This window comes from Myodes glareolus, chromosome 7 (assembly GCF_982192425.1).
Source record: "Myodes glareolus chromosome 7, mMyoGla1.1, whole genome shotgun sequence".
Taxonomy (NCBI): Eukaryota; Metazoa; Chordata; class Mammalia; order Rodentia; family Cricetidae; genus Myodes; species Myodes glareolus.
The window spans coordinates 57640465-57665943 of NC_142032.1; the positions used below are offsets into that span (position 1 = coordinate 57640465).

At 38.8% G+C, this 25479-nt stretch overlaps 1 protein-coding gene and 1 pseudogene across 1 annotated transcript in view; one reads left to right on the top strand and one right to left on the bottom strand.

The window, feature by feature from the left end:
- Positions 1 to 25479, top strand: part of Kdm2a (lysine demethylase 2A) — a 77042-nt gene that overhangs the window by 17420 nt on the left and 34143 nt on the right. The window contains exons 3-10 of the mRNA XM_048458193.3: positions 9192 to 9330; positions 10522 to 10600; positions 10994 to 11040; positions 15891 to 16069; positions 21319 to 21425; positions 21907 to 22000; positions 23275 to 23428; positions 24507 to 24622. Of these exons, the coding sequence (XP_048314150.1) occupies positions 9192 to 9330; positions 10522 to 10600; positions 10994 to 11040; positions 15891 to 16069; positions 21319 to 21425; positions 21907 to 22000; positions 23275 to 23428; positions 24507 to 24622 (915 nt within the window). The remainder of the gene's footprint in view (positions 1 to 9191; positions 9331 to 10521; positions 10601 to 10993; positions 11041 to 15890; positions 16070 to 21318; positions 21426 to 21906; positions 22001 to 23274; positions 23429 to 24506; positions 24623 to 25479) is intronic.
- LOC146893537 (large ribosomal subunit protein eL42-like) lies at positions 19525 to 19875 on the bottom strand (annotated as a pseudogene).

Genomic DNA, 25479 nt, shown 5'->3' on the forward strand with positions numbered 1-25479 from the left:
AGCAGTTAAGAGCTCTTGACTGCTCTTGCAGAGGACCTGGGCTCTATTTCCAGAACCCACACAGTGGCTCACAACCACCTGTAACTATGGCTCCAGAACATCTGGAGCTGCCTTTTGGCAGGGTACCCGGCACACACATGGTGTACAGACAAACATGCAGTGAAGCACTCATACACATGAAAAATTAAAAGTTTATTTTTAAACAATTCTTACTGAAAAAGAATAGTTTAAAATATTTCCGTTGCTCACATCTCTCCAATTGCTGCTTTTGCAGTGGTTTGTTGGTTCAGATCAGGGATCAGGGATATGTGGTTGATAAATGTCTCAGTCTGTCTGTCTGCTTCCCAAGTTGTATGATTAAAGGTATGTACCACCACACCTAACTAACTTTATATTACTTTTTTCATTTCTTTGTTTTTGTTTGTTTGTTTGTTTGTTTTTCGAGACAGGGGTTCTCTGTAGCTTTGGAGCCTGTCCTGGAACTCTGGACCAGGCCGGCCTCAGATTCAAAGAGATCCACCTGTCTCTGCCTCCCAAGTACTGGAATTAAAGGCGTGCATCACCAACATCTGACATACTACTTTTTTTTTTTTAAAAAAAATATTTATTTATTTATTATGTATACAATATTCTGTCTGTCTGTGTGCCTGCAGACCAGAAGAGGGCACCAGACCCCATTACAGATGGTTGTGAGCCACCATGTGGTTGCTGGGAATTGAACTCAGGACCTTTGGAAGAGCAGGCAATGCTCTTACCCTCTGAGCCATCTCTCCAGCCCCTGACATACTACTTTTGACTGAATTATTTGCAACTAATTTGAACATCATGGTACAGTGTCTCTAATTATTTTAGCACTTAAAATTTCTATAGATTGGGACTGGAGAGATGGTTCAGCAGTTAAGAGCACTTTTGCTTTTGTCTAAGACTGGGGTTCAGTTCCTAGTTCCCACATAGTGCCTCAAAACCACTTATCACTCCAGTTAGTTCCTTCTTCTGACTTCTGTAGACACAAGGTACAAATGTTATGCAGAGATATATATGCAGGCAAAACACTCATACACATAAAATGAAAAATAGTTTAAATTAAATTTTTCTAGGTTTTATTTACTTATTAAATTTTTGAGATAGTCTCATAACATGACTGAAAGTCTTTGCTTTTATTTATGTAAATGAATGTTTTGTCTACATGTTTGTAAGTGCATGTAAGTGCACTTTGTCCGTGATTAATGTTCTGGGTCACCTGGAACTATAGTTATAGATGACTGTAAGGTACCATGTTAGTGTGGGGATCAAACTCAGGTCTTTAGCAAAGCAGCAACAACCCTCCTTTAACCACTGAGCCATTTCTCAAGTTTCCACCTGCTAACTTTTTTTAACGAGAGAAGATTCCCTGTGTAACTGCTCTGGCTGTTTTAGAACTGGATTTGTAGAGCAGTCTGGCCTTGAACTCACAGAGATCCACCTGCCTCTGCCTCCAGTGTGTTGGGATTAAAGGCGTCTGCAACCACCATCTGGCGCTGATAGCTTAGCTTTTGATCCCATCCCTTAGCCTCTCAAGGGCTGGTATATACCACTATATGCCTGGCTTACTATGGGATTTCTTGCCAGAGAATAAGAACATGATTTTACCAGAAATATATTGTCATAACTAAGGAAATTGTCATTTTTTAATGACAAATGGTCTGAATTTTCCAAATGTCCTAAAGAAGTCCTTGTGTTTTGATACAGGGTCTCATTATGTAGACCATGCTAGCCTCTAACTCCGAGGTTCAGGTATGAACCACATTTGGCCTAAATAAAAATGGAAAGCTCTTATCTCCCACTCCCATTTCAGTCTAGGCTTATATACTGCATTTGACTATTGACTCTAGGCTCTCATAATTTAGAATAGTGGACACTTCAACCATCAAATCAAAACAAACCTGGCTATTTGATTTTGTGAAATCCATCAAATAAAAGATTTTTACGGGATCTTTTTGTGTTTCGATAGAGCCTACAAACTATGCTGACCTTGAACTCAGAGTCCTTACCTTTTTTTTTTTTTTTTTTTTTTGGAAAATGGAGGTAAAACTAGCCAGTCTTGGTAAAGAATGCTTTTAATCCCAGTGCTCATGGCTCTGAGTCCAAGGCCAGCCACCCTAGTCAACAGAATTCCAGGACAGCCAGGGCTGCATAAGAAAAACCCTGTCTCAATGCCACCCCCTTCCCAAAGAAAATAAACAAGAAAAAAGAAGTAAAAGCCACAATTTAACTATTTTCAACAGTACAATTAAAGTGTTTAGTACATTCAGAATGCTTTATAAGCCAGGTATGGTGGTGCCTGTCTTTAATTTTAGCAGGAAGAAGACAGAGCTCTTGAGTTGGAGGCCAGTGTATGGTATGTTCTACATAATGAGTTCAAGCCAGCTCTACAAAGTAAAACCTTGTCTCAGAAAAAAAAGTTGTAGCCATCAATTTTTAAGTATCTTAAAAAGAAACTTAGTATTCATTAAGAACTTGCTCCCCATAACTCCCTAGCCTCTGAAACCCATTTTGGTTAGTTTCTGTGTCAGTAAGGATTTTACTCATTGTAGATATTTCTTATCAGTAGGATCATATATTATCTTTAGTGTCTGGATTCTTTGACATAACAGGAGTTTGTGGTTCACTTGTGAGTTTCGTTCCTTTTTTTGGTGACTAAACACTTTCTATACAGCTAAACTACATCTTGTTTATTTGTGTATACATTGATGGACATTTGAATGGTTTGTTTACTTTTTGATTGTGTTTAATGCCACCATGAATGTGTGTGAATATGTATTTGAATCCTTTTTTAGGTTTTGAAATGGTTGGAAAGAAAAGATCAGTATTGTGGCATGAAAACTATCCGAGATTGAAATTTCAACATCCATAAATAAAAACTATGCTCTTTCATTTATATGTTGTCTGTGCTGCTTTGCTTTCTTGGTGCAGTGACTGAATTGCAGTGTTATGATAGATATTACATAGGCTGTGAAGTTTAAAATGTTTTCTACTTCCCTTGGCATAGACTTTTGGGGGGGGGCATTGAAACAGGGTTTCTCTGTAGTTTTGGAGCCTATCCTGGAACTTGCTCTGTAGACCAGGCTGACCTTGAACTCACAGAGCTCAGTCCAGCTCTGCCTCCAAGTGCTGGGATTAAAGATGCACCACCATCTGGTGGCACTGACTTTTTCAAATTAATAAACTCTTTTCTGTTTATTTGGAATGGAACCCAGGGCTTTGTGCATGGTATGCAAGTTGGTATACCATCGAGTCATTTCCTCAATTGTTTCTTTTATAATTTTTTTTTAGTTAAAAAAATTTTATATTTATAGCTATTTTGCTTGCTTTTATATATATCTATATATTGTGCATATATGATACCTGAGGAGGCCAGAAGAGGGTGTCACATTTCCTGGAACTGAAGTTATAGACAATTGTTAACTGGCATGGAGGTGCTGGGATTTGAACCCAGGTCCTCTAGATGCTAGCCTCTGGCTTTGAACTCTTAATCTTCCTGCTTTAGCCTCTAAATGCTGGAATTATAGGTATGTTGAATAATGGAGTGGAAAGTACAGTTTTTCCCGAGTAACATTCTTGCGTTAGTGTGGTATGTATGTTAGAATCAATGGGTCAATAAGGATAACTTGTGTGTGTGTGTGTGTGTGTTCTCATTTATATGAATTTGTATATGCTTATGTGTAGAGGTCAGAAATTTCCCCTGGTTGTTACTCTTCAGGGATTATCCATTTTGTTATATGAGACAAGAATTCCTCACTGGCCTGGACTGACTAGGTGAATAGCTCCAGGAATCCGCCTGTCTCTGACTTCCATGTTGCTGAAATTACAAGTTTACACCACTCTGCCTATCTCTCTGTGTATTCTTGATTTCAGTCCTCATTAAGCAGTACACATTTTATCAGCTGGACTATCTCCCCAACCCTGCTAACAAATTACTAACTCAAGTTCACAGTAAGTATTCACTCTGTTGTACAGTTCTGTGGCTTTTGACAAATGTATTACTATAGTACAATACAAACTAGTTTCACTCCCTAAAAATCTGCTATGCATTCCCCTTCCTGTCTCTGTCAGCAACTGTGTGTCTTTTTAAGTCTATAGTTTTTCTTTTATTTTTCTAAAATCCACCTCCTTTTGCTTTCCAAGTATTGGAATTAAGAGTATGGTGGTGGTGCATGCCTTTAATCCCAGCATGAGACAGGTGGATCTTTGTGAGTTCGAGGCCAGCCCAGTCTACCAAGTGGGTTCCACGACAGTCTCCAAAACTACAGAGAAACCTGTCTTGAAAAAAACATGGTGGTACATCTGTAAGTAGAGCACGAAGGAGGTAGAGACAGAAGAATCAGGAGTTCAAGGTGACCCTTGGACGGATACAAAACAAGTGTGAGACAGTGGGTTACATGATACCTCATCTCACAAGTAAAACCCAAATTCCTCATTGCCAAACATAGGTTTTCTCCTATATTATCTTTTAAAAATCCCATTTTATTGATTGATTGATTGGTTTTTGGAGACATGACTTCTATGTGTATCTCTGACTGTCCTGGAACTTGTTCTCTTGACTAATCTGGCCTCCAGCTCACAGAGATCTGCCTGCCTCTGCCTCCCTGAGTGCTGGGATTAAAGGCCTGTGCCACCTAAGCCTGGCTAAAAGTTGCATATTTTTATAGTACACATTTAGGTTTATGAACCATTGCTTCCAGATAACATATAGTTAGTGTATATTTGTTTGTTTGCATGAGAATTTTGAATTTTTCTTGCTCTATTTGTTGAAAACACTGGCCTTTCTGTATTGAATTTCCTTTGGCTATTTGCCAAAGATCAGTAGACTATCCTTGCATGGGTGATAATTACTTTACACATTCTCATTTCCTCATTGAAGAACTCAACATTTTCTCGATAGTTTCCTTTTAAATTCAAAGTTGAGTCCAGAAGAGACAAATGAAAAATGTATTTCTATTCTCATAGAATGTGCCCCTTTCTTTGAAGTCAGTTTTGACTATTTATCCTTAAGGGTTGAACATGTGCATTTTAGGTTATGTTATCAGAAGAGGAACTGTGAGGGACTGGTTAGATGGTTCAACACTTAAAGGAACATGCTGCCAAGCCTGACCACCTGAATTCCATCTTGGAAACCTATAGGGTAGAAGAAGGAACCAATTTTGCAAGTTGTCATATGACTTCCAAAGGTTCAGTGACAGGCACGTGCACACACTCACTCTCACTCTTTCTCTCTCGCTCTCATGCTGTGCACATGTGTTCCTGCACATACACCCAATATAAAAATAAAAAGATTGGCTGGGCAGTGGTGGTGTATAACTTTAATCCCAACACTCAGGAGGCACAGGTAGGCAGATCTTTGTGATTCCGAGGGCAGCCTGGTCTGCAGAGCAAGTTCCAGGACAGCTAGGGCTGTTATACAGAGAAACCCTGTCTTGAAAAAAAAAAACTAAATAAATAATAAAATGAAAGTGAAAACATACATGTTAGTACAATTTTTATGTGGGGCGATACAAATATTTTTAGGTTTTTGCGAGATTCTCACTACTTAGCCCAGCTGGATTCAAATTTGAGTCCCAGTGCTGTGGCTTTACTACCATTATAGGCTTGCACTACCATGTCGTGCATGAAAAGCTGTGGATGTGGGTGGTAATGGTGGCTGCATTACAGTGTGAGTGTACCAAATACTAGTGAATTGTCCACATAGCAAATGTTTGCCTCTGTGGTGTATTGCTAACTATAGTCCGGTCTCAATGTCTTTTCTCAGGTTTTTATCAGCCTTTTTCCACCAGTAAAATGTGCTTTGTTAGCCTCAAAGGGAGATTGTTGTTGATTTCTCTGGGTATCATAAATTATGCCCAAAACTATGTGTGAAGATTCAGCTGCTGGTGAAGACAGGCTTTGCCTTTTATCACGTGCAGTTTCTGTTTGTCGCAGTTTTCTCCTGATGTGGGCCTACTTATTTCTGACAAGAGAGCAACAGATCTACAACTTACTTGAACCACTGTTTAAGTGTTATCTTAAAAAAAAAAAAAAGAAGAAGAAGAAGAGGAAGAGGCAGGGGTCTTGCTATGTATATCTAGCTATCCTAGTACCATGTTGCCCAGGCTGTCCTCAAACTTGATGTGCTCTCTCTCCAAAAGACTAGGGGTTGATTATTCACATGTTCTGCCAGGCCTGGCCCTTACTTAATTGTTGCTTTGACCCAGGAAATTCTGTAAGATCAGGATGGAAGCAGTAATCCTAATGTCAACTCCAAAATGAATAGTTGACCGGTTTTTTGGTAAGGCAGGCGCTTCATGTATGAAATGAGCCTTATGGTGATCTGTTTGGAGGGGAGAAATGAATACCTGTATCTGTAGCTGGTGGTTGGGATGACCTCATTTGCCTTTTTTTGTTTTTTCTTTGTTTTTGTTTTTTGTTTTGTTTTGTTTTTTTTGGTTTTTCGAGACAGTTTCTCTGTGGCTTTGGAGCCTGTCCCGGAACTACTCGAACTCATAGAAATCTGCCTGCTTCTGCCTCCTGAGTGCTGGGATTAAAGGCGTGTGCCACCACCACCTGGCTTCTCATTTGCCTTTCTTTATGCCTGAATTGGCTGCAGATGAGATGGTGGCAGAAAAGATTCAGTGCTCACTGTAGTAACAGCATGATGATATGGCCTCCTGAGTGCTGGGATTAAAGGCGTGTGCCACCACCGCCTGGCTTCTCATTTGCCTTTCTTTATGCCTGAATTGGCTGCAGATGAGATGGTGGCAGAAAAGATTCAGTGCTCACTGTAGTAACAGCATGATGATATGATAAGTTGAATTCACTCCTTCAATGCTTAGTTTTTAGTCTGTAGATTATAGATTGTATGTTTGTAATTTTTATATAGGTTATAGATTAGGAAGATTAGTATGTTGCATTACAGTGTTTTTCACTGATTTGTAGTAACAAAAGCTTTTTTTTTTTTTGCCCCCAAGTGGTGCTTAGGATGGATCTCAGGACCATGCCCATGCCCAAGTTAGAGGAACTCTTTAACATTGAGTCACACCTAGCCTGGGAATGCATTTAGCATAGTGACACATGGGTAGACTTAGCAGCTTCATGGGGCTGGAGAGATGGTTCAACAGCTAAGAGCACTGGCTGTTCTTCCAGATGACCCAGGTTCAATTCCCAGCACCCACTTGGCAGCTCACAACTGTAACTCTAGTTCCAGGGGATCCAACATCATCACACAGACATACGTGCAGGCAAACACCAATGCGCATAAAGTAAAAATATAAAAAGGCCCTTCGTAGAAGGTAAGGCTTCAACTTAGAAATATTAGAGGCCTACTGGGGGAATGAGAAACTTTCCTGCTATTTGAAGAAAAGATGATGTAGGTCTTGTCTTTAGACAGTTAAGCTGTTATTTTTGCAAATAGAAATGAGGTACAATATTGACTCATGTTTAGAACAACAATTGCTAATATATTTGAATGTTGAGAATAGGGTTTTATATAGCCTTGATCTCTGTAGCCAAGAATCCTGATCCTCCTGTTTTCAGTTCCACCTTCCAAGTTCTGGATTGGTTTTACTTGGTTCTGGAGATGGAACCCATGTTTCAATCATGCTAGGCAAGTACTTTCCTAACTAAACCACACCTCCAGCCCTTATATGGTTTTTTTTTTTACATTGATTCCCTCGTTTAATCCATTTCGTGGTCTTTTTATGATTTATTAAGTATCTTACTGACAGAGACAGAATCAAGGATTTTAGGTTCCAGGAGTTGTAGACCAGCCAGATGAAACCTTATTTCAGAGACAAAACAAAAATTTAAAAAGTTCTTAGGTCCATTTAGCCATAGGTTTTTCTCCGTTTTTGCTTTAGGTGGTATAAATGGGGTGGCACAAATGCTTGGAAGGACACTTGAGCTTGGCTAGAACCCTGAAGAGAAGTGAGAGGTATACTAGTATGTGGGTTTGGAGGTATATTTTAAATGCAGATCTTGATCTTACATCATTTCCTTCTAAGGCTTCTACTTCTGAACATAAAATTTCGCAAATCTCAGGGATTGTTCATTTGTTTGGTTGGTTGGTTGGTTTTTCTCATAACAGAGTTTCTCTGTGTAACAGCTCTGGCTGTTCTAGAATTCGCTTTGTAAACTAGGCTGGCCTCAGGTTCACAGAGAGCTGCCTGCCGATTGAACTGCCTGTTGGGTTAAAGGCATGCGTCAATACCACCAGGCAAAAGGTTTTATTTTTAATTAGGTGTATATGTGCATGCGTTTCAGCACGTGCCATTAGAATACTCTGGAACTGGAGTTACAGGTAGTTGTTAGCTTCTTGTTGGGTTGCTGGGAACTGAGTTTGTATCCTCTGAAAAAAAAAAAAACAAAAACAAAAACCAGTGATTGCTCTTAACTGTTGAGCCGTCCTTCTCCCCCCTAATTAGATTGTTTTACAAATTTAATTTTAGATAAATTTATGGTCAGTGAAAAATTTTGTCTGTATATTTTAATGTCTTTTAAATTGTGTATTCATTTATTTTTAATTATGGAGGTTTGTGTGTCTGCATATGAATTTGTGCATGTGAGTACTGGTAAATGAGGACAGACAAGCAGGCATTAGATCCTCTGGAGCTGGAATTGAGCTGTCAGACATAGGTAGTAGGAACTGAATTAACATCCTCTGAAAGTAGTATGCAGCTAAGCATTGAGTCATCTCTGCAGCCCTTATTTGAATGTCTTTAAATGTTCACACTTTGAAAAGCCATGATAGATACTTACTAGGTCTGAATTGGTTGTTTTTATTGTGAATTTATTTCTTTAGGCTTAAAGAGATAGCAGAAATAAAATTCAACTGGCTATCATGGCACACGTCTTTGATCTCAGAGGCAGAGGGAGGCTGACCTCTGAGTTTGAGACCACTGTGTACTACAAAGTGAGTTCAGGATAGATTGGACTACACAGAGAAATCCTGTTTTAAAGCAAAATGTAAATTTCAGAGGTTGGTAGCCCAGTGACTGGTTAAAACTTTGTTCTACCTTGTGCGTTCTGAGAATATCAGTTAATCTTGAGCTTGGAGAAAAGAAAGTGGATGATTTAAACTGACAACTAAAACTGGAAGTCACACTCTACATCTAGGGAGCAGTGACTGCTTGGTAGAGGAAGGAAAAGTACATGATTTCATCCTTGTATCCTTCCTTTTACAGCGTGGTACCATGCGACGTCGCTATGAAGATGATGGCATTTCAGATGATGAAATTGAGGGGAAAAGAACTTTTGACTTGGAAGAGAAGCTCCACACCAACAAATACAATGCCAATTTTGTTACTTTTATGGAGGGAAAAGGTCAGTATCATGGTTTGGATCCAGAGCCCCTTGATGGGAAGTCATTAACTCTGAGAACTCTGGGTTTAACATCTGTACAACTTTAAAAATACTGCCTGTTGAGATTATATCTATTTTGTCTGAGTGCTCATTCTCTGCTAGATTTGAAGTAGTCTTTTGTTGTTGTTGTTGTTGGTTTTTGTTTTTTGAGACAGAGTTTCTCTGTGTAGCTTTAGAGCCTGTCCTGGTCTGGCTCTTGTAGACCAGGCTGGCCTCGAACTCACAGAGTTTTGCTTGCCTCTGCCTCAGTGCTGGGATTAAAGGCATGCACCACCACTGCCCGGCTGAAGTAGTCGGTAGTCTTTTACTAGAATAAGAATGCTACCAGGGACAAGGCCTCCCTCCCCCCACCCCCGGCTTGTGTTTAATTAAAAATAGTACAGACGTGGTGGCATGTGCCTATAATCCTAACACTTGGGAGGTAGAGACAGGAGGATCAGGAATGGTTATAGGCCAGTCTGGTTTACACGAAACCTTGGTAAGAGGGAGAAAGGTACAATGAAACCTTTTATGAGGTGGGATTCCTCATATGGGTGTAGCTTTGATCTTTAGCAAAAATATGTTGGATATTTAACATTCAAACTATTTTGGCTGTTAAGAAACATTGATAATTTCTAATTAGGGTTTATGCAGTGACTCATTCTCTCATTCAAGTGAATACTACCCTCAAACCCTGATTTTCAGTGCACTTTCCATATTTCCTAAGAGGTGCTTCTTAGTAACACAAAGAAGTTGTATAAGCTTAGCTATATGCACAGAGTAACAAACACCGTCAATATGTTTTTACCTAAATTTTTTTCCTTTTTGTTTTTCTGTAGGTTTGGAGCCTGTCTGGGAACTAGCTCTTATAGACCAGGCTGGCCTCAAACTCACAGAGATCCGCCTGCCTCTCAAGTACTGAGATTAAAGGCATGCACCACCACTGCTTGGCTAAAATTTCTCTTATAAACCAGATATGGTGGTACATGCCTTTAATCCCAGCACTTGGTAGTCAGAGGCAACCTGGTGTACAAAGCAAAGTCCAGGACAGCCAGGACTGTTAGGCAGAGAAACCCTGTCTCAAAAAAAACAAATAAGAAAAAAATTCTTTTCTAATCTTTTTTCATTTTTTCAGTGATTCCTCTCTAATGTTTTCCCTCTATATGCTTTCAGATTTTAATGTAGAGTATATCCAGCGGGGTGGCTTGAGAGACCCTCTGATTTTCAAGAGTTCTGATGGACTTGGAATAAAGTAAGTGCTCTGGTGTTGGACAGAGATGTCTACAAAATGACTGTTAAATCCAGGAATTCAGACAGTGGCAATGTTGAGAACCCAAAGCAGTAGGTACTTCAAAGTAACTTACCAGTTGCTTTGTGAAGTATGTCTCTTGTTTCAAAAGTAATTCATATACCTAGAAATGAAAAGTGTAGATGAGCTTAAAGAAGCTTAAGTCTCTTGACTCTATCACTCTTTGATAATTGCTACTAACATTTTGTTTTTTCTTTTTATATAAATATATATTCATTTATATTTTAAAGCTAAACATGAAGATTGATATTTTTGTAGAGTTCTCCATTCTTTTAAGAACAGATCCATACTGATTAGAGAAGCAGTGCTTCCCATTTACTGGTGTTTATTTCTTAGGATGCCAGATCCAGACTTCACAGTGAATGATGTCAAAATGTGTGTGGGTAAGTGACAAACTTTTGGCCTCTTCATCTTGGAGGTTTAGAAATATCAAAGTATATATTTCATTAGAAAGAACTATTTGAGCTGGGCAGTGGTGGCACATACCTTTAATCCCAGCACTCAGGGAAGCAGAGGCAAACAGATCCCTGTGAGTTGAAGGCCAGCCTGTTCTAAACAGACTAGAGTTTCAAGACAGCCAAGGTTCCACAGAGAAACCCTGTCTCAAAAAACCAAAAAGAAAAAAAAGAATTATTTGGTTAGCAACTCAGAATTCTCTCAAAGGAATACCAAAGTTTATTTTAAAAATAAATAAATAAATAAATAAAACAAGTATATATGGAGAAAGTTAGAAAGTAAATATACATGTTTAGGAGAACTTTTCTTCAAAGACAAAAGTTTTTAAATTTAGTTCTTCTAAAATCTAGACATGGATGATAACTGTTATATATTCTGTGATCAGGCAATAAAATGGTATAAAGTCTTTCATATTTCCAACTAACATAGATGGAAAATGGAATTCTTCTGGCTCTTACTATTTTGTGGTATGTGATAGTGCTGTTTCTTAGCTTGGAAATTAAATATTTTAGCAGTACATCTAGCCACTTAGACTCTTGTTAGATTGCTAGGTAAACTTGCTTGATCTGAGAGGTGAAAGTCACAGCCCAAATTCTCTGATCCCTGTATTATTTGTGCCCTAATGCTCTGTGTTATTCTAAGCACCTGTCACCCATGTATTTCCTGGTACCTAGCAGAACTTTTGGACCAAGTGCTCATTAAATCTGTTGAGTGATCACTATCCTTACCATTCCTTTCAAACACAGCTCCTTTAGAAGGCTTATATACTCTGTGAGTACTCACCATTATCCCTTTTTATTTTTATTGTTATTCTAGGCAGAGAGGTTTGTGTATACTAGGCTAATCTCAAAGTCACCATGTAGCCACAGATGGCCTTAAACTAATTACCTATTTGTCCTACCTTTTGAGTGCTGCAGTTACAGGCATTTGCTACCATACCCAGATTATTTGGAGCTGGGGGTCAAATCCAGGGCTTTGTTCATGTTAGATGAGCATTCTTTCAGCAATTGGGTATCTTCAGCCTTTCCTTCCTTTTTCTTTCTTTCTCTTTCTTTCAATTCATGTGCAATAGTGTTTTGCCTACATAAGGGTGTCAGGTACCCTGGAACTGGAGTTACAGACTTATGAGGTGCCATGTGGGTGCTGGAAATTGAACCCAGGTCCTCTGAAAGAACAGCCAGTGCTCTTAACCACTGAGCTATCTCTCCAGCTCATCTTATTTCTTTCTTAGTCAACCTTTAGGAAAATAAGGCAATAGACATCCATAGCTTTTTTGTGTTGACTTTTAAGATTTCTGTTTATTTATTTAAGTCAGGGTCTCTCAAATGTAGCCCTAGCTGGCTTGGCAGACTAACGTCAAACTCAGATCTGCCTACCTCTGCCTTTCAAGTGATAGGACTAAAGGCATGATCCACCAACCTAGCTGATTTTTATTTTTTAGTGGTGTGTATGTGTGTGGTGTACATAAGTGCAGGTGCTCACAGAGGTAAGAGGCGCTGTATCCTCTGGAATTGCAGGTAGTTGTGAGCCACCTAACATGGGTGCTGAGAATAGTACTAGGGTCTTCTGAAATGTAGCCCCTTCTCTTTACTGCTGAAACTCTCTCTAGCCCCTTGCATAGATATTCTCATGGTTGTCCTTCACAAATGACCTCCACAAGAATCATCTGGGATAAAGCTCAGGGAGGTTCCTGGGAATATGGCAAGAGCCTTCTCCACCTATGTGATTACTGCCTTGGTAGAGTGTGTCCATCTGATTTAACTATTTTGGAATTTGGTTGAAGGCTTACAACTTCCAGGGAAAGATTTAGACAGTAAAGTTAATTTCCATTTTTGCACACCCCCCAGTCCTCACCAACCATAACCCATGAAACAATTGTGCATACTTTCAAAAAGCACAACATAAAGATTTACAGGAGCCACGATGGGTAAGAAAGATCTTGTCATTGTGTGCTGTTGTCACAGATTGCTGTTTGTCCACCTCTAAACTGTTACTGTGCCCTTATGTTTGATCCCAATTACTTCTATAGGATTTAAAAGACTGATAGAAGGCCAGGTGTGATGGCACAAAGAGGATATGATAGAGAAACCCTGTCTCAAAACTCACGTGGTGGTGGCGGTGCATACCTTTAATACCAGCGCTTATGAGGCAGAGGCAGGCAGATCTCTGAGACAAGTCTGGTCTACAAAGGGAGTTCCAGGACAGCCAGGTCTATACAGAGAAACCCAGTCTCAAACAAAAACAAAGCAAAAAGAAGAACAAAGGCTGATAGATGCCTTCCCCTAAGCAAATATTCAAGACTAGGATATTCAAAAGCAGTTGAATTCATGGAGAAAGTTACATGTTGACCACACATGTTTAGGAGGAAATGCAAGCTCAAAAAAAATAAAAAGACATAAGTTTAGACTTTGTAAAGTGCTTTCAAGAATTAAAAACAAAAATAGTATACATGGCACACCAAAATACATGTAAGGAAAACACCCATACACAGAAAATACTAAGATTAAAAAAAAAACAGTTGTCTTAAATATGCACAAACCAATTGAGGCTTGCACTCTTGTAATCCCATTTGAGAGGCAAGATGAACATGAGTTCCAGGCAACCTGGGCTACGTGACTATCAAGTATTCTGTTATAGCAGTATAGAACAGACAAAGATGAAACGTGTAGGACAGCATCAAGCAGACAGTTGTATATTGTGGGAATTTTAGAAGAGAAAGGGACAGAGAAAATATTTGAAGAAATCCTGAAGACTTTTAATATTTTCTAAAAGACATGATTAAAAGTATCCAGAATGTACAGTGATCTCAAAGACCCTCACAGAGATATGTTCAAATCAGACATTGTAAAAGCTAAAGACAAAACTCTTGAATGTTACTCTTCATGTAAAGGGGTTCCTCAGTGAAATGTGAGCCAATGACAACATGTCTTTAATCCCAACACTCTGCAGGCAGAGGCAGGCGGGTATCTGTGAGTTCAAGGCCAGCCTGGTCTATAGATCGAGTTCTAGGATAGCCAGAGATAAACAGAAAAACCTTGTCTAGAAAGAGAATACCAAAAAAAAATGCTCTAAGGCATATGACAAATTAGCAGAATGACAATATATTCTTCCTTTGAAGTTTAATGAGTCAAAATCTTGAATTAGAAGGTAAATATTGGCAGAGTAGATTTAAAAAACAAACAAAGCAGTTCTATATGCTTTCAAGAAACTCGTTGAATTTCCACAGATTCAAATAAATTAAAAATGGTGTAGTGGTTCATGTCTCTTAAATGTGAAATACATAGAAACAGTGTCTGGGGCTTGAGTGATGCCTCATTGTTTAAGAGCACTTGCTGCTCTTGCATAGGATCTGGGTTTAGTTCCCAGCGCCTGTATGGCAGCACATAACCATCTGTAACTCCAATACTGGGGCATCTGACACCCTGTTCTGACTTCCACAAGCATCAGACAAGGTCAAAAGCATCAAACACATGTGGTACACAGACACTTACAGGCAAATGCTCATACACATAAAATAAAATATATAAATTGGGGTTGGGGAAAGAAAGAAACAGAAATAGTATCTGTCAAAACACTGCATTCTAAGACGACTTTGTTCACGATTCTTATTCTTCATCTAAACTATCGTACATCATAGTTCTGAATGCTCTGGTAACACTGAGAGAATAAAACTGCTTTTGTTGTGCCCAGAGAGTTCTTGAAGGAAGACATTCACTTTTATCTTTAAAAGAGAAAGAGAATGTATGCACCCAAGAAGGCTAGAGACATCAGATCCCCTTGACCTGGAGGTACTGGCATCTGTGAGCTGCCCTTGATAGAAGGTGTTAGAATTTGAATTTAGGTCTCTGCAAGAGCAGTACACTCTCTTGACCTTGAGCCATCTCTCCCATCTCATTTTTTTATTGTGATTAAATATAGCATGAAAATTGCCATTGTAATCACTAAAGTACAGTTCTGTGTCATTGTATCTATCTGTTGAGCAGCTACTATCACTATTTCCTTGCAGAACTTTCTCATCACCTAAAACAAAAGTCTGTTAAGCAGTCATTTCTCGTTCTCTTCCCTGAGGCTCCTGGGCAATCACTGATCTGATGCTTTCTAGTTTATCTAATATGTGTATTTCATATAAGTAGAATTATATGATATATAGCCTTTTATCTATGACTTCTCACATAGCGTTTTTTTCCAGGTTTATTTGTTTGATAGTGTGGATTAGTACTTCATTCTTTTGGGGGTTTTTGAGCCAAGGTTTCTCTGTGTAACAGTTCTGGCTGTCTTGGGACTTCGCTTAGCTTAGTAGACCAGGCTGACCTTGAACTCAAACAGAAATCAGCCTGCCTCTGCTTGCTGACTGAGTACTAGGATTAAAGGCCACTACACCTAGCTCTTAACTGACATTCTTGAGACAGATTAAGTCAGTCTTTAAACCTTCATTGAAACAGTGTATTTTAATAAATCTTTTGTCTTGAAAATTACCAAATCCCTGTTTTATCGTTTATGAAATAAATATTGACATTTATCATGTATAATTGTAAGATTATGTGAGATATTGAATAAAAGATTCAGCACTTGACAGTGTAATAAACATGGCATAGGGAATGATGGGTATTTTTAGCTGTGCCCATTGTCCTTTTCATTCTCTGTGGTTGTGATCAAGTAATCTCCTTGTGTATTACTAATTACCTTAATTAAGAAAGCATAGTTTATTTTGATATGTGTTTTGTATGCTTAATATACTTCAGAGTAATTTTAACTTAATAGAGTTTCTTTCATGTAGGGAGTCGTCGGATGGTGGATGTCATGGATGTGAACACACAGAAGGGCATTGAAATGACCATGGCTCAATGGACACGATACTATGAGACCCCAGAGGAGGAGCGGGAGAAGCTCTATAATGTCATTAGCCTAGAGTTTAGCCACACAAGGCTTGAGAACATGGTACAGCGACCTTCCACGGTTAGTCATTATCTATTGTGTGATGTTTTCTCTTTCAGGTTTTTGAGGGGCCCACCAACCAGCTCCCAGATAAATCACATACAGAGGCTAATAACTAACTTATTCTTAGTTGTGAGTGCCTGGCCTTAGCTTGGTTTGTTTCTTGCCAACTTTTCTTAACTTAAATTTTCCTGACTACCTTTTGCCTGTGGACTTTTATCTTTTCTTTTTGTATACCTTTCTTTCCTTCTTACTCTGTGACTGTCTGGGTGACTAGGTGACTGGCCCCTGATGTCCTCTCCTCCTTGTTCTCTTGCTCCTGTTCTCCCACCTCTCAGATTATTCCTCCTATTTATACTCTTTGCCTGTGATCCCCCCATCCTTCCTCTTTCCTTGCTATTGTCTATTTATCTCTTTATTAGGACGGCCAGTGTTTTAGACAGGCCAGTAACAGCTTCACGGAGTTAAACAAATAAAGCATAAACCAAAGGCACACACCTGAAAATATTCTCCAACAATTATCATTTTCACCAGAAGGTCTTTATAGTGGGAGAATTTTTATAACTTTGCACATGCCAAGATTAAGCTAAATGTGGAAAAGAGTATTGGATAATAGTAACTTTCATTTTTAAAAGACTTCATTTTCCAAAATCAATTACTTTTTATTAGAATCATTCTTATTTATCCCCAAGAAATTAATTTGGAAACTTGTCCTTTCCGTGATAAGAAGAATTTAAAATGTTACTGGAAAATCTGCTTAAGGAATTTCTGTCCTGTGTTTGCTAAGAAACTTAAGGAAATTATTGGGTTGGGGGTGGGGGTTGTGCCATGTGTGTTGGCATAAGCCTTCAATCATAGCGCACAAGAAACAGAGGCAGGTGAATCTCTGTGAGTTTGAGTCCAGTCTGGTCTGCATAGGAAGTTCTAGGATAGCATTGCTGCATAATATAGAACCTGTCTCAATAAATAAAAAGAGCAACTAAGGGAAAACTGGTTTAGAGCAAGGTAAATTTTGTACCCCCAAACTATCCACTTCTCCAGGTAAGTAACAAGTTGTTCAAGTAGTAAACTGGTAGTGATAAATGAGTTGGTTTCATTTGTTTTTGATATTCTACTTTCCTGAATTTAATTTTTTAAAGGTTTGTTTATTATGTATACAGTGTTCTGCCTGCATATATGCCTGCACACAAAAAGAGGGTGCCAGATCTCATTACAGATGGTTGTGAACCACATTGTGGTTGTTGGAAATTGAACTCAGGACCTCTGGAAGAGCAGCCAGTATTTCTAACCACTGAGCCATCTCTCCAGCCCCTGAAGTTAATACCTGTCTTTTGATAAAATAGTGGCTATCTATTTTCACTATCTATCTATTTTCACTATTGAGAAAACTGTATAGGAAGTGGAATTGACTTCACTTTTGGAATGTAACTGTATATAGACCTTTGACTAAAAAACAAAAATAGCTGGCCAGAGGAATGCAAACTTGTAGTCCAATCCCAGCATGAGCTGGAGGCAGAAGGATCAGGGGTTCAAGGTCATCTTCAGTTGGATCTCCGAGACCCCTTCTCAAAAACAAACAAAAAAAAAATTGTTACAGGATATTTGATCACACTGTGAATCCCAAGATTGTGTTACTGGAAAACCTGTTTCTAGTTGTGTGGTTCTATCCTAGTACACTGTACCTTTAATCCAAGAGTTTTCTGCTTGAATATTGTAAATAGTATTAAATAAAGTCAACCACAGGTAAAGAGACAGAGCAAGGAACCAGTTGACAGGAAATAAACAAGAATTATTAAGAAAAAATAGAGAGTAAGGAGTCAGGAAGAGAGAGAGATACACGGGGAGAAGGGAGGAATATCCAGTTTGAGGGGGCTTATTAAAGACAGACTTCTTGGATGTTGGCAGAGTAGAAAGGTCAGCTGTATGCTTTTTCTGCCTCTGAGTTAGCAGCCTTTTACCCCAGCATCTGGTTCCCAGGTCTTTATTGGTAAAATCGAACAGTTGAGATTTTGTTAAAAATGTGTAATGTCTTTATATAGATACTCTAATAATTTGCAGTATTATCATTGTAGTTTTATTGGTGCTAGGGTCTATGTAGCCCTGTGACAGTTCTTTATGTAGTCCTGGCTGTCCTGGTTGGGTTTGAAAGAAGATTGACAAAGAAGACTTCTTTGATGAATATGCTATCAGCAGTGGAATCACCTCTTATCATTCTTTCATTTATTTTTGAGGTTGGATTCCACTGTGTAGCCTGGTTTACACCTGCCTTTGCCCCAAGTGCTCAGATTAATGGTGTGTTCCACTAATCATTTTTAATAAAGCATTCAGTAAAAAGGAAACATGAAACCAAAGCATGATGGTCCATCCTGTAATCCTAACATTTAGGTGGAGACAGGAGGGTTGCTTGGGCTACAGAGTAAGCTTCTATCTCAAAAACAATAGAAAACAATGTTGAGAATTATAGTAGCATTGCTTATAAATGTATTTCTTTAATGCTTCTAGAATCGTAATTTAAAGATTATGGTTTTAAATATAAAACTTGATTATTAGAATTAGAAACATTGTTTTGTTTTGTGTTGGTTTTTTTTTTTTTTTTTTGAGACAGGTTTTATCTGTAGTTTTGGAGCCTGTCCTGGAACTAGCTCTTATAGACCAGGCTGGCCTCGAACTCAGAGATCTACCTGCCTCTGCCTCCCTAGTGCTGGGATTAAGCGTGCGCCACCACTGCTGGCTACAATTAGAAACATTTAACCCTTTATACACGAAGCCTACTTTGTAGTATCCTGGGTGTTTTGTCCCTAGTTTTAATTTTTTTATTTTGTCTTTCAGTTTTTTCAAGACGGGATTTCTTTTTTTTTTTTTAATTTTATTTTTAAAACAATCTTATTTTACATACCAATTTCTGTTCCCTCTCACTCCTGTCCTCACACTCCTCCCACCCCCACCCGCACCCACTCAGAAAGGGTGAGGCCTCTAATGGGGAGTCAACAAAGTCTGTCACATCACTTGAGGCAGGACCAAGGCCCTACCCCCTGTATCTAGGCCGAGCAAGGTATCCCTCCATAGGGAATGGGCTCCAAAAAGCCAGTTCATGCACTAGGGATAAATACTGGTTCCACTGCTAGTGGCCCCACAAACTGCCCAAGCTGCACAACTGTCAATCACATTCAGAGGACCTGGTTTGGTCTTATGCAGGTTCTCTAGCTGTCAGTCCCACTAGATCAGGTCAGCTGTTTCTATGGGTTTGCCCATCATGGTCTTGGCAAACCCTTTGCTTGTAAAAATGTCACTCCTCCCTCTATGATTGGACTCTAGGAGTTTGGCCCAGTGCTTAGCTGTGGATCTTTGTGTCTACTTCCATCAGTTACTGGATAAAGTTTTATGATGACAAGCAAGGTTATCATCAATCTCATTACATGGGAAGGGCATTTTAGGTACCCTTTCCACTTAGAATTTTTTTTTTTTTGAGTGAAAGCTCATGATTTTGTCTTCATAACAAGATAAACTTCGAACTGGATCACTTGGCCCCATCTCTTCTTATCACCTCCCAGTTCAAAATGCTTGCATCTCCTAATAGCCAGCATCCTCTTAGATCTGCCGTTGGGCTCAACACATTCCAGTCTCAACACAATCTTCTATGTAGTTTTAGCCTTTTTGCGGAAAATAGTTTTAGTCTGCCCACCATAGCCACTCTATTTCCTGTCATAACACCACTTTCCCTGGGCATACAAAGAATCTTTGCCCTTCTTGTACTGTGTCACTTTGTGGAGTTAGTGCTTGCCACATTTCTTGCAGAATGTCCGGCGGGCTTTAGGAGCGATCACCATGTTGCCAAGTGTGATATCGACACAGAAAGAAAAAAAGTATTGCTTAGATTCTTAACTAGGTTTATCCTTGTGGATTCCTGGAATTTTACCCAGTGCCTGGTTTCTTGCTAACCCCATAATAACTCATTCTTTCAAGATATCTCTTTCCATGCTCTCCCTCGCTGTTCTTCACCCAGCTCAATCTTCCCAATCCCTCATGTTCTCCTCTCTGTTCCCCTTCTCCTTCCTCTCTCCCCTTCTTCCCTTCCCCCTTTTTCTGTCGTCCCCCCCCACCCCCGCACTGCCACGTCACTAAAGAGATCTTGTTTACTTCCCCTTTCCGAAGGGATGCATGTGTGAGACAGGATTTCTTTATGTAACCTTGGCTATCCTGGAACTTCACCTGTAGACAAGGCTGGCCTCGAACTCCCAGAAATATGCCTGCCTCTGCCTCACAAGTACTGGGGTTAAAGGTGTACGCTAATATGCCTAGCTATTTCAAAGCTTTTAATATTTGCCTACAGTTAATCATCACAGTCTCGCTTTGATATCAAAACTTAGTTAAATTAGAAGCTTATGATTGCTAACCCAGTAGTTTCTATATCACATACTGAATTTCTTTTTTTTCTCTTTTTTTATATTCTTCTATTATTATTAGTTTTTTTGTTGTTTATTTTTTGAAACAGGGTTTCTCTGTGTAGCCCTGGCTGTCCTGGAATGCGCTCTGTAAACCAGGCTGGCCTTGAGCTCAGAGATCTACTTGTCTCTACCTCTCCAGATGCTGGGATTAAAAGCATGTGCCACCACTGCCTAGTGATACTCTCTCCCTCCCTCCCCCCAAGTCCAGTCAAGTCCTCAGAGTGAGTTCCAGGATTTTTAAGGCCAGTCACATCTACAAATTGAGTTTTAGGAAAGACAAGGCTATACAGAGAAACCCTGTCTCAACAGAACAGACTAGAAAACATTTTTATAGGAGTGTGTGCATGTGCACGTCATGGTACACATATAAGGGACTTGGTTGTTTATTTCCACTGTGTGAGACCCAGGGTCAAACTGATGATGTTGTGCTGGGTGGTATGTGCCTTTATTTCTACACCATCTTCTCCAGCCCAGATCTTTTTATATTTTAGCTACTTTAACAGTGAATGTACATCTACCATCAAAGACTACCCTTTCAAAATTTTATACATTCACAGTTTCAACCTACTATACCAGTATTGACAGAAGTTAAAAATCTATTGTTTTAAATCCATTTTGTCCAATGCTTGCTTTACAGTCACAGCAATGGAACCGTTAGTCTTTGTTCTCTTTTTTATGTATTTCCAGAACGTTTGTCTTTTGTCTCTAAGGTTCACAGATGTTTAAATTTTCTTTTGTGCTCTGTATATTTAAAGGAGTTTTTTTTTTCCTTGACTTTAACATTCTCTGTAACCCCACCTCTTAAATGTTTCTTCATTTTTAAAGGTGGATTTCATTGACTGGGTAGATAACATGTGGCCAAGGCACCTGAAAGAAAGTCAGACTGAATCAACAAATGCCATTTTAGAGATGCAGTACCCTAAGGTGCAAAAGTAAGTTATTCACACTTGTGTACTTTCTTAAGTGTTGATAGCAAGGAATATATTGAAAGGGAGTCTGTCCCTTTCAAGCTTTGCTCTGTGCTAAATCATCAAATCAGTAGATTATGTAAACAGTGGGCTTTATAGTGTCAAAAGTATGAGAAATTACATAGCACATGATCTCATGAATAATGGAAAAGGCTATATGTTCTAGAAACGTGACTTTGAACTGCATTTCTTTAACAGAATATCATGGCTCATGTCTTGAGGCAGAGTCAGCTAGATCTCCTGTGTTTCAAGGCCAGCCTGGTCTAAGTAGCAAGTTCTAGGACAGCCAAGAAGCATAAAGACCTTAAAACAAAAATGAAAAGAAAGAAAACCTACTGGTAGTTTATTAGATGCAAAGTAGAATTCATTAGGAAGGAGAATGTCATTTTGGTGGCTGGTTTCTCTTTATCAGTATACTAATACTGCTGCTTCTCTCTGGGGACAGGTACTGTCTAATGAGTGTTCGAGGCTGCTATACTGACTTCCATGTGGACTTTGGTGGTACTTCTGTTTGGTATCATATCCACCAAGGTGGAAAGGTATGGTCATGGTTGGGATTGGAATTAGAAGCAGATTATATGACTTGCATGCTTAATATATATAATCTGGGAGTCAGTCTATTAGGAAACATCCCCATTCATATCGGAAGAGAATTATAGATTTAGTTGCCCTTGGTGGCTAGTCCATTGAAGTTTTAGTATTTATGTAGGCCAGTGTCATTCCACCGATATTTGCCCAGTACTTGGAGAAATTTCAGTAGTACTATTTCTAGACTGCAGAGCAGAATTCCCTAGGTGAAATTAAAAAGGATATATTGGAGGACAATATCATTTTCTTTACCTAAAAGAAAAGTAGTGTAGAGGAAGAGAACATAAATTTTAGATATATTGGCAAAAAATCGAGTAAGTTAGGATTCAGCCAGCTCTTCCTGTCTAAAGATATTGATCTGAAATGTGACCAAAGGAAACATTCTTTTTTTTTTTTTTTTTTTTTTTTTGAGGATTTGAAAAAGTACCTTCAGTTACAAAGAGTTATATTCCAATAATAATAAAATATATCTTCTCGGCCTGGAGGGATGGCTCAGCCGTTAAAGGCTAGGCTCACAACCAAAAATATAAGAGTTCGGTTCCCAGCACCCACGGCTGTCCCTCCAGGTATTTAAAAATAAATAAATAAATACAGAAGAAAAAATATATCTTCTCACAAGTTTTTCTAAATGTTAATTTCAGAATTGAAATCTAGAGTTAATAGCAGAGGTTTGTAGTATTAGTCTTTCTTCTAGTTAGAGTGACTTCATTCATCTGTTAACAGAAGCAGAACTGGAATTTTAAAAAGTATACAAGAACTTAACCTAGGACATCTGGGTCTATATCCAAAGTCCTTTTACTTATTTCCATCTGTGTAGATGGGTCGTAAGTTTTGTTCTGTTGATCTTAGTTACTATTTTGGGATAGGGCAATGTCAGGTCAGTCTCTTTAGAGTTATTAATTACACCTAAAGAATGGGACTGCTTAAGCCTATAGCCAGAGTTTTTAAGAAACTGCCGAGGTAATAAGCCCATTTTTCCTATTCTCTTGGTATTGTAGATAGGTTCTGCGTTCTTACTTCTATAGCCATAATCTCAGGAAATCCAGATGGTGGACCAGATCTGTTTGTTTAGGTTCTGAGTTACCCAGATAGTTGAGTCTATAGGCTGGGAGAATTGTTTGTCTGTCTTCTACCTTCCAGTCTTCTTTGTACCTGTTTATCATTTGAGGGAGACGACTGGATCATGTCAATGGCTGTTAACAGACTGAAGTTTTTTAACTCACAGGTCTTCTGGCTCATCCCCCCTACAGCCCACAACCTGGAGCTGTACGAGAATTGGCTGCTGTCAGGGAAACAGGGAGACATCTTTCTGGGTGACCGGGTGTCAGATTGTCAACGAATTGAGCTCAAGCAGGGCTATACCTTCGTCATTCCCTCAGGTAAGCAAAGTGGGGAAAGTATGTTGATTTCTAGCACTTAGCCCCTTTGTACAATCAGCAGCAAACAATAGGGTGTTTGTCTGCTTTTATGGAATACATGGAGAGAATTTTGTTTTTTGTGGGGTTGTTGGTTTTTTTGGGTTTTTTTGTTTTTTTGGTTTTTAGAGACAGGGTTTCTCTGTAGTTTTGGAGCCTGTCTTAGAACTCACTTTGTAGACCAGGCTGGCCTTGAACTCAGTCGCCTGCCTCTGCCTTCCAGGTGCTAAATTTAAGAAGGGTGCCACCACTGCCTGGCAGAGAGAATGTATTTTAAAACAAAAAAAATAAAATAAAATAAAAACAGTGCTTAAAGCCAGTGGTGGCTTCCCAAAAGATATACATATTTGGATTACATATTAAGTCCAGTAATTCAGAATCTTTACACATGAGTGGGGAGTGCTGAATCAGTTGTATTTTAATTGCATTACTTATTCTAAAATAAATGCATATAAATAGTACAAATTTTGGGGTCCCTGATCTGTTTGAGACCCAGTATACTTTGGCAAATACTTAAAGTCTGTTTTTTTGTTGAGAAGAATACATGAGATTATTTATAAGCTATCTTACACATAGCTGATGCATTGTTGGTGGTTTATAAATGGAAGCAGCATTTATTAAAAGTTTCTTGCACTGAGGAAATAATTTGATGGTAGAGTACTTAACTTGCATAATACCCTGTGTTATATCTCTAGGAATAAAAAACACACACACATCTTACGCTGAGTATTGGATCACACCCCTATAGTCCTAGCTATTTGTGTGTGTTTGTGACTAGCAAGAGCAGCATTTAAGACCTTATCTTTAAAATAAGTAAAACCTGTTCCTTAGATACATATTCTCATTTGATACCGCCATATGAAGTAAAATATGTTCTAATTTTAAAGAGAATATTGATGCTTTGAGAGATAAGTAAATTTACCAATCATTACCTGGGTTATGCATCAGGGTCTTGTTTCCAAAATGAGAGAGAGAAGGATATGATCCAGAAACCATATTATAGTATGTGCGTTCAGTCCTGCCTCCATTTTCTATCTTCCAGGTTGGATTCATGCTGTGTATACTCCCACAGACACATTAGTGTTTGGAGGCAATTTTTTACATAGCTTCAATATCCCCATGCAATTAAAAATATACAGCATTGAAGATCGGACACGGGTGAGTAATTTTATCATTGTTAATATTTAATCATATTAACAATTATATGTGAAGAAGTTTCCCTATTTAAGACAGATGTTTGGTGAGCATGATAACACGTGTCTCTAATCTCTTTTTTGCCCTGTGTACTTTGGAGCCTGTCCTGGCACTTGCTCTGTAGACCAGACTGGCCTCAAACTCACAGAGATCCGCCCATCTATACCTCCCAAGTGCTAGGATTAAAGGCGTGTGCCACCAGTGCCCTACTGCCTCTAATCTTTGTAGCACTCAGGGACAAGAAGATTGTGAGTTTGAGGCCAGCTTGGATTGTGTAGCAGGACCGTGTATCAAAAAAAAAAAAAAAAAAAGACAGATCAAAAGAGATTCATGGGGTGAGATGGCTTATCAGGTAAATGTACTCAATACTAAGCTTGATAACAAACCCCAGAACACATAAGGTGCAAAGTTAGAACCAACAACTGCATGTTGCCTTCTAACCTTCATCTGCATATACCGCCATCCTCTTTCCCCCAATACAGTAAATGAACCAGAAAGGGATTCCTGGATAATTTGTCAATTTTTTAGATTTTCTTTGCATTAAAAAGAAGTTTCCACATACTTTGAGGATATAGCAGAAGATTTTACTGGACTTTTGTTTTTGTAGGACTTTTAACTCTAAAGTTCTTCATATGGATATTTGTCCTAATCTTTTGAGCCGTGTTTTTTATTTTTATGCTTATGAATAGTTTATAGAATGGGATGATCAATTCAAATTTCACAACTTTGAATTTTTCTGTCTTTTTAGTTTTTCAAGACGGGGTTTCTCTGTATAGCTTTGAAGCCTGTTCTGGCCTCAGACTCAGAGATCTGCATCCCTC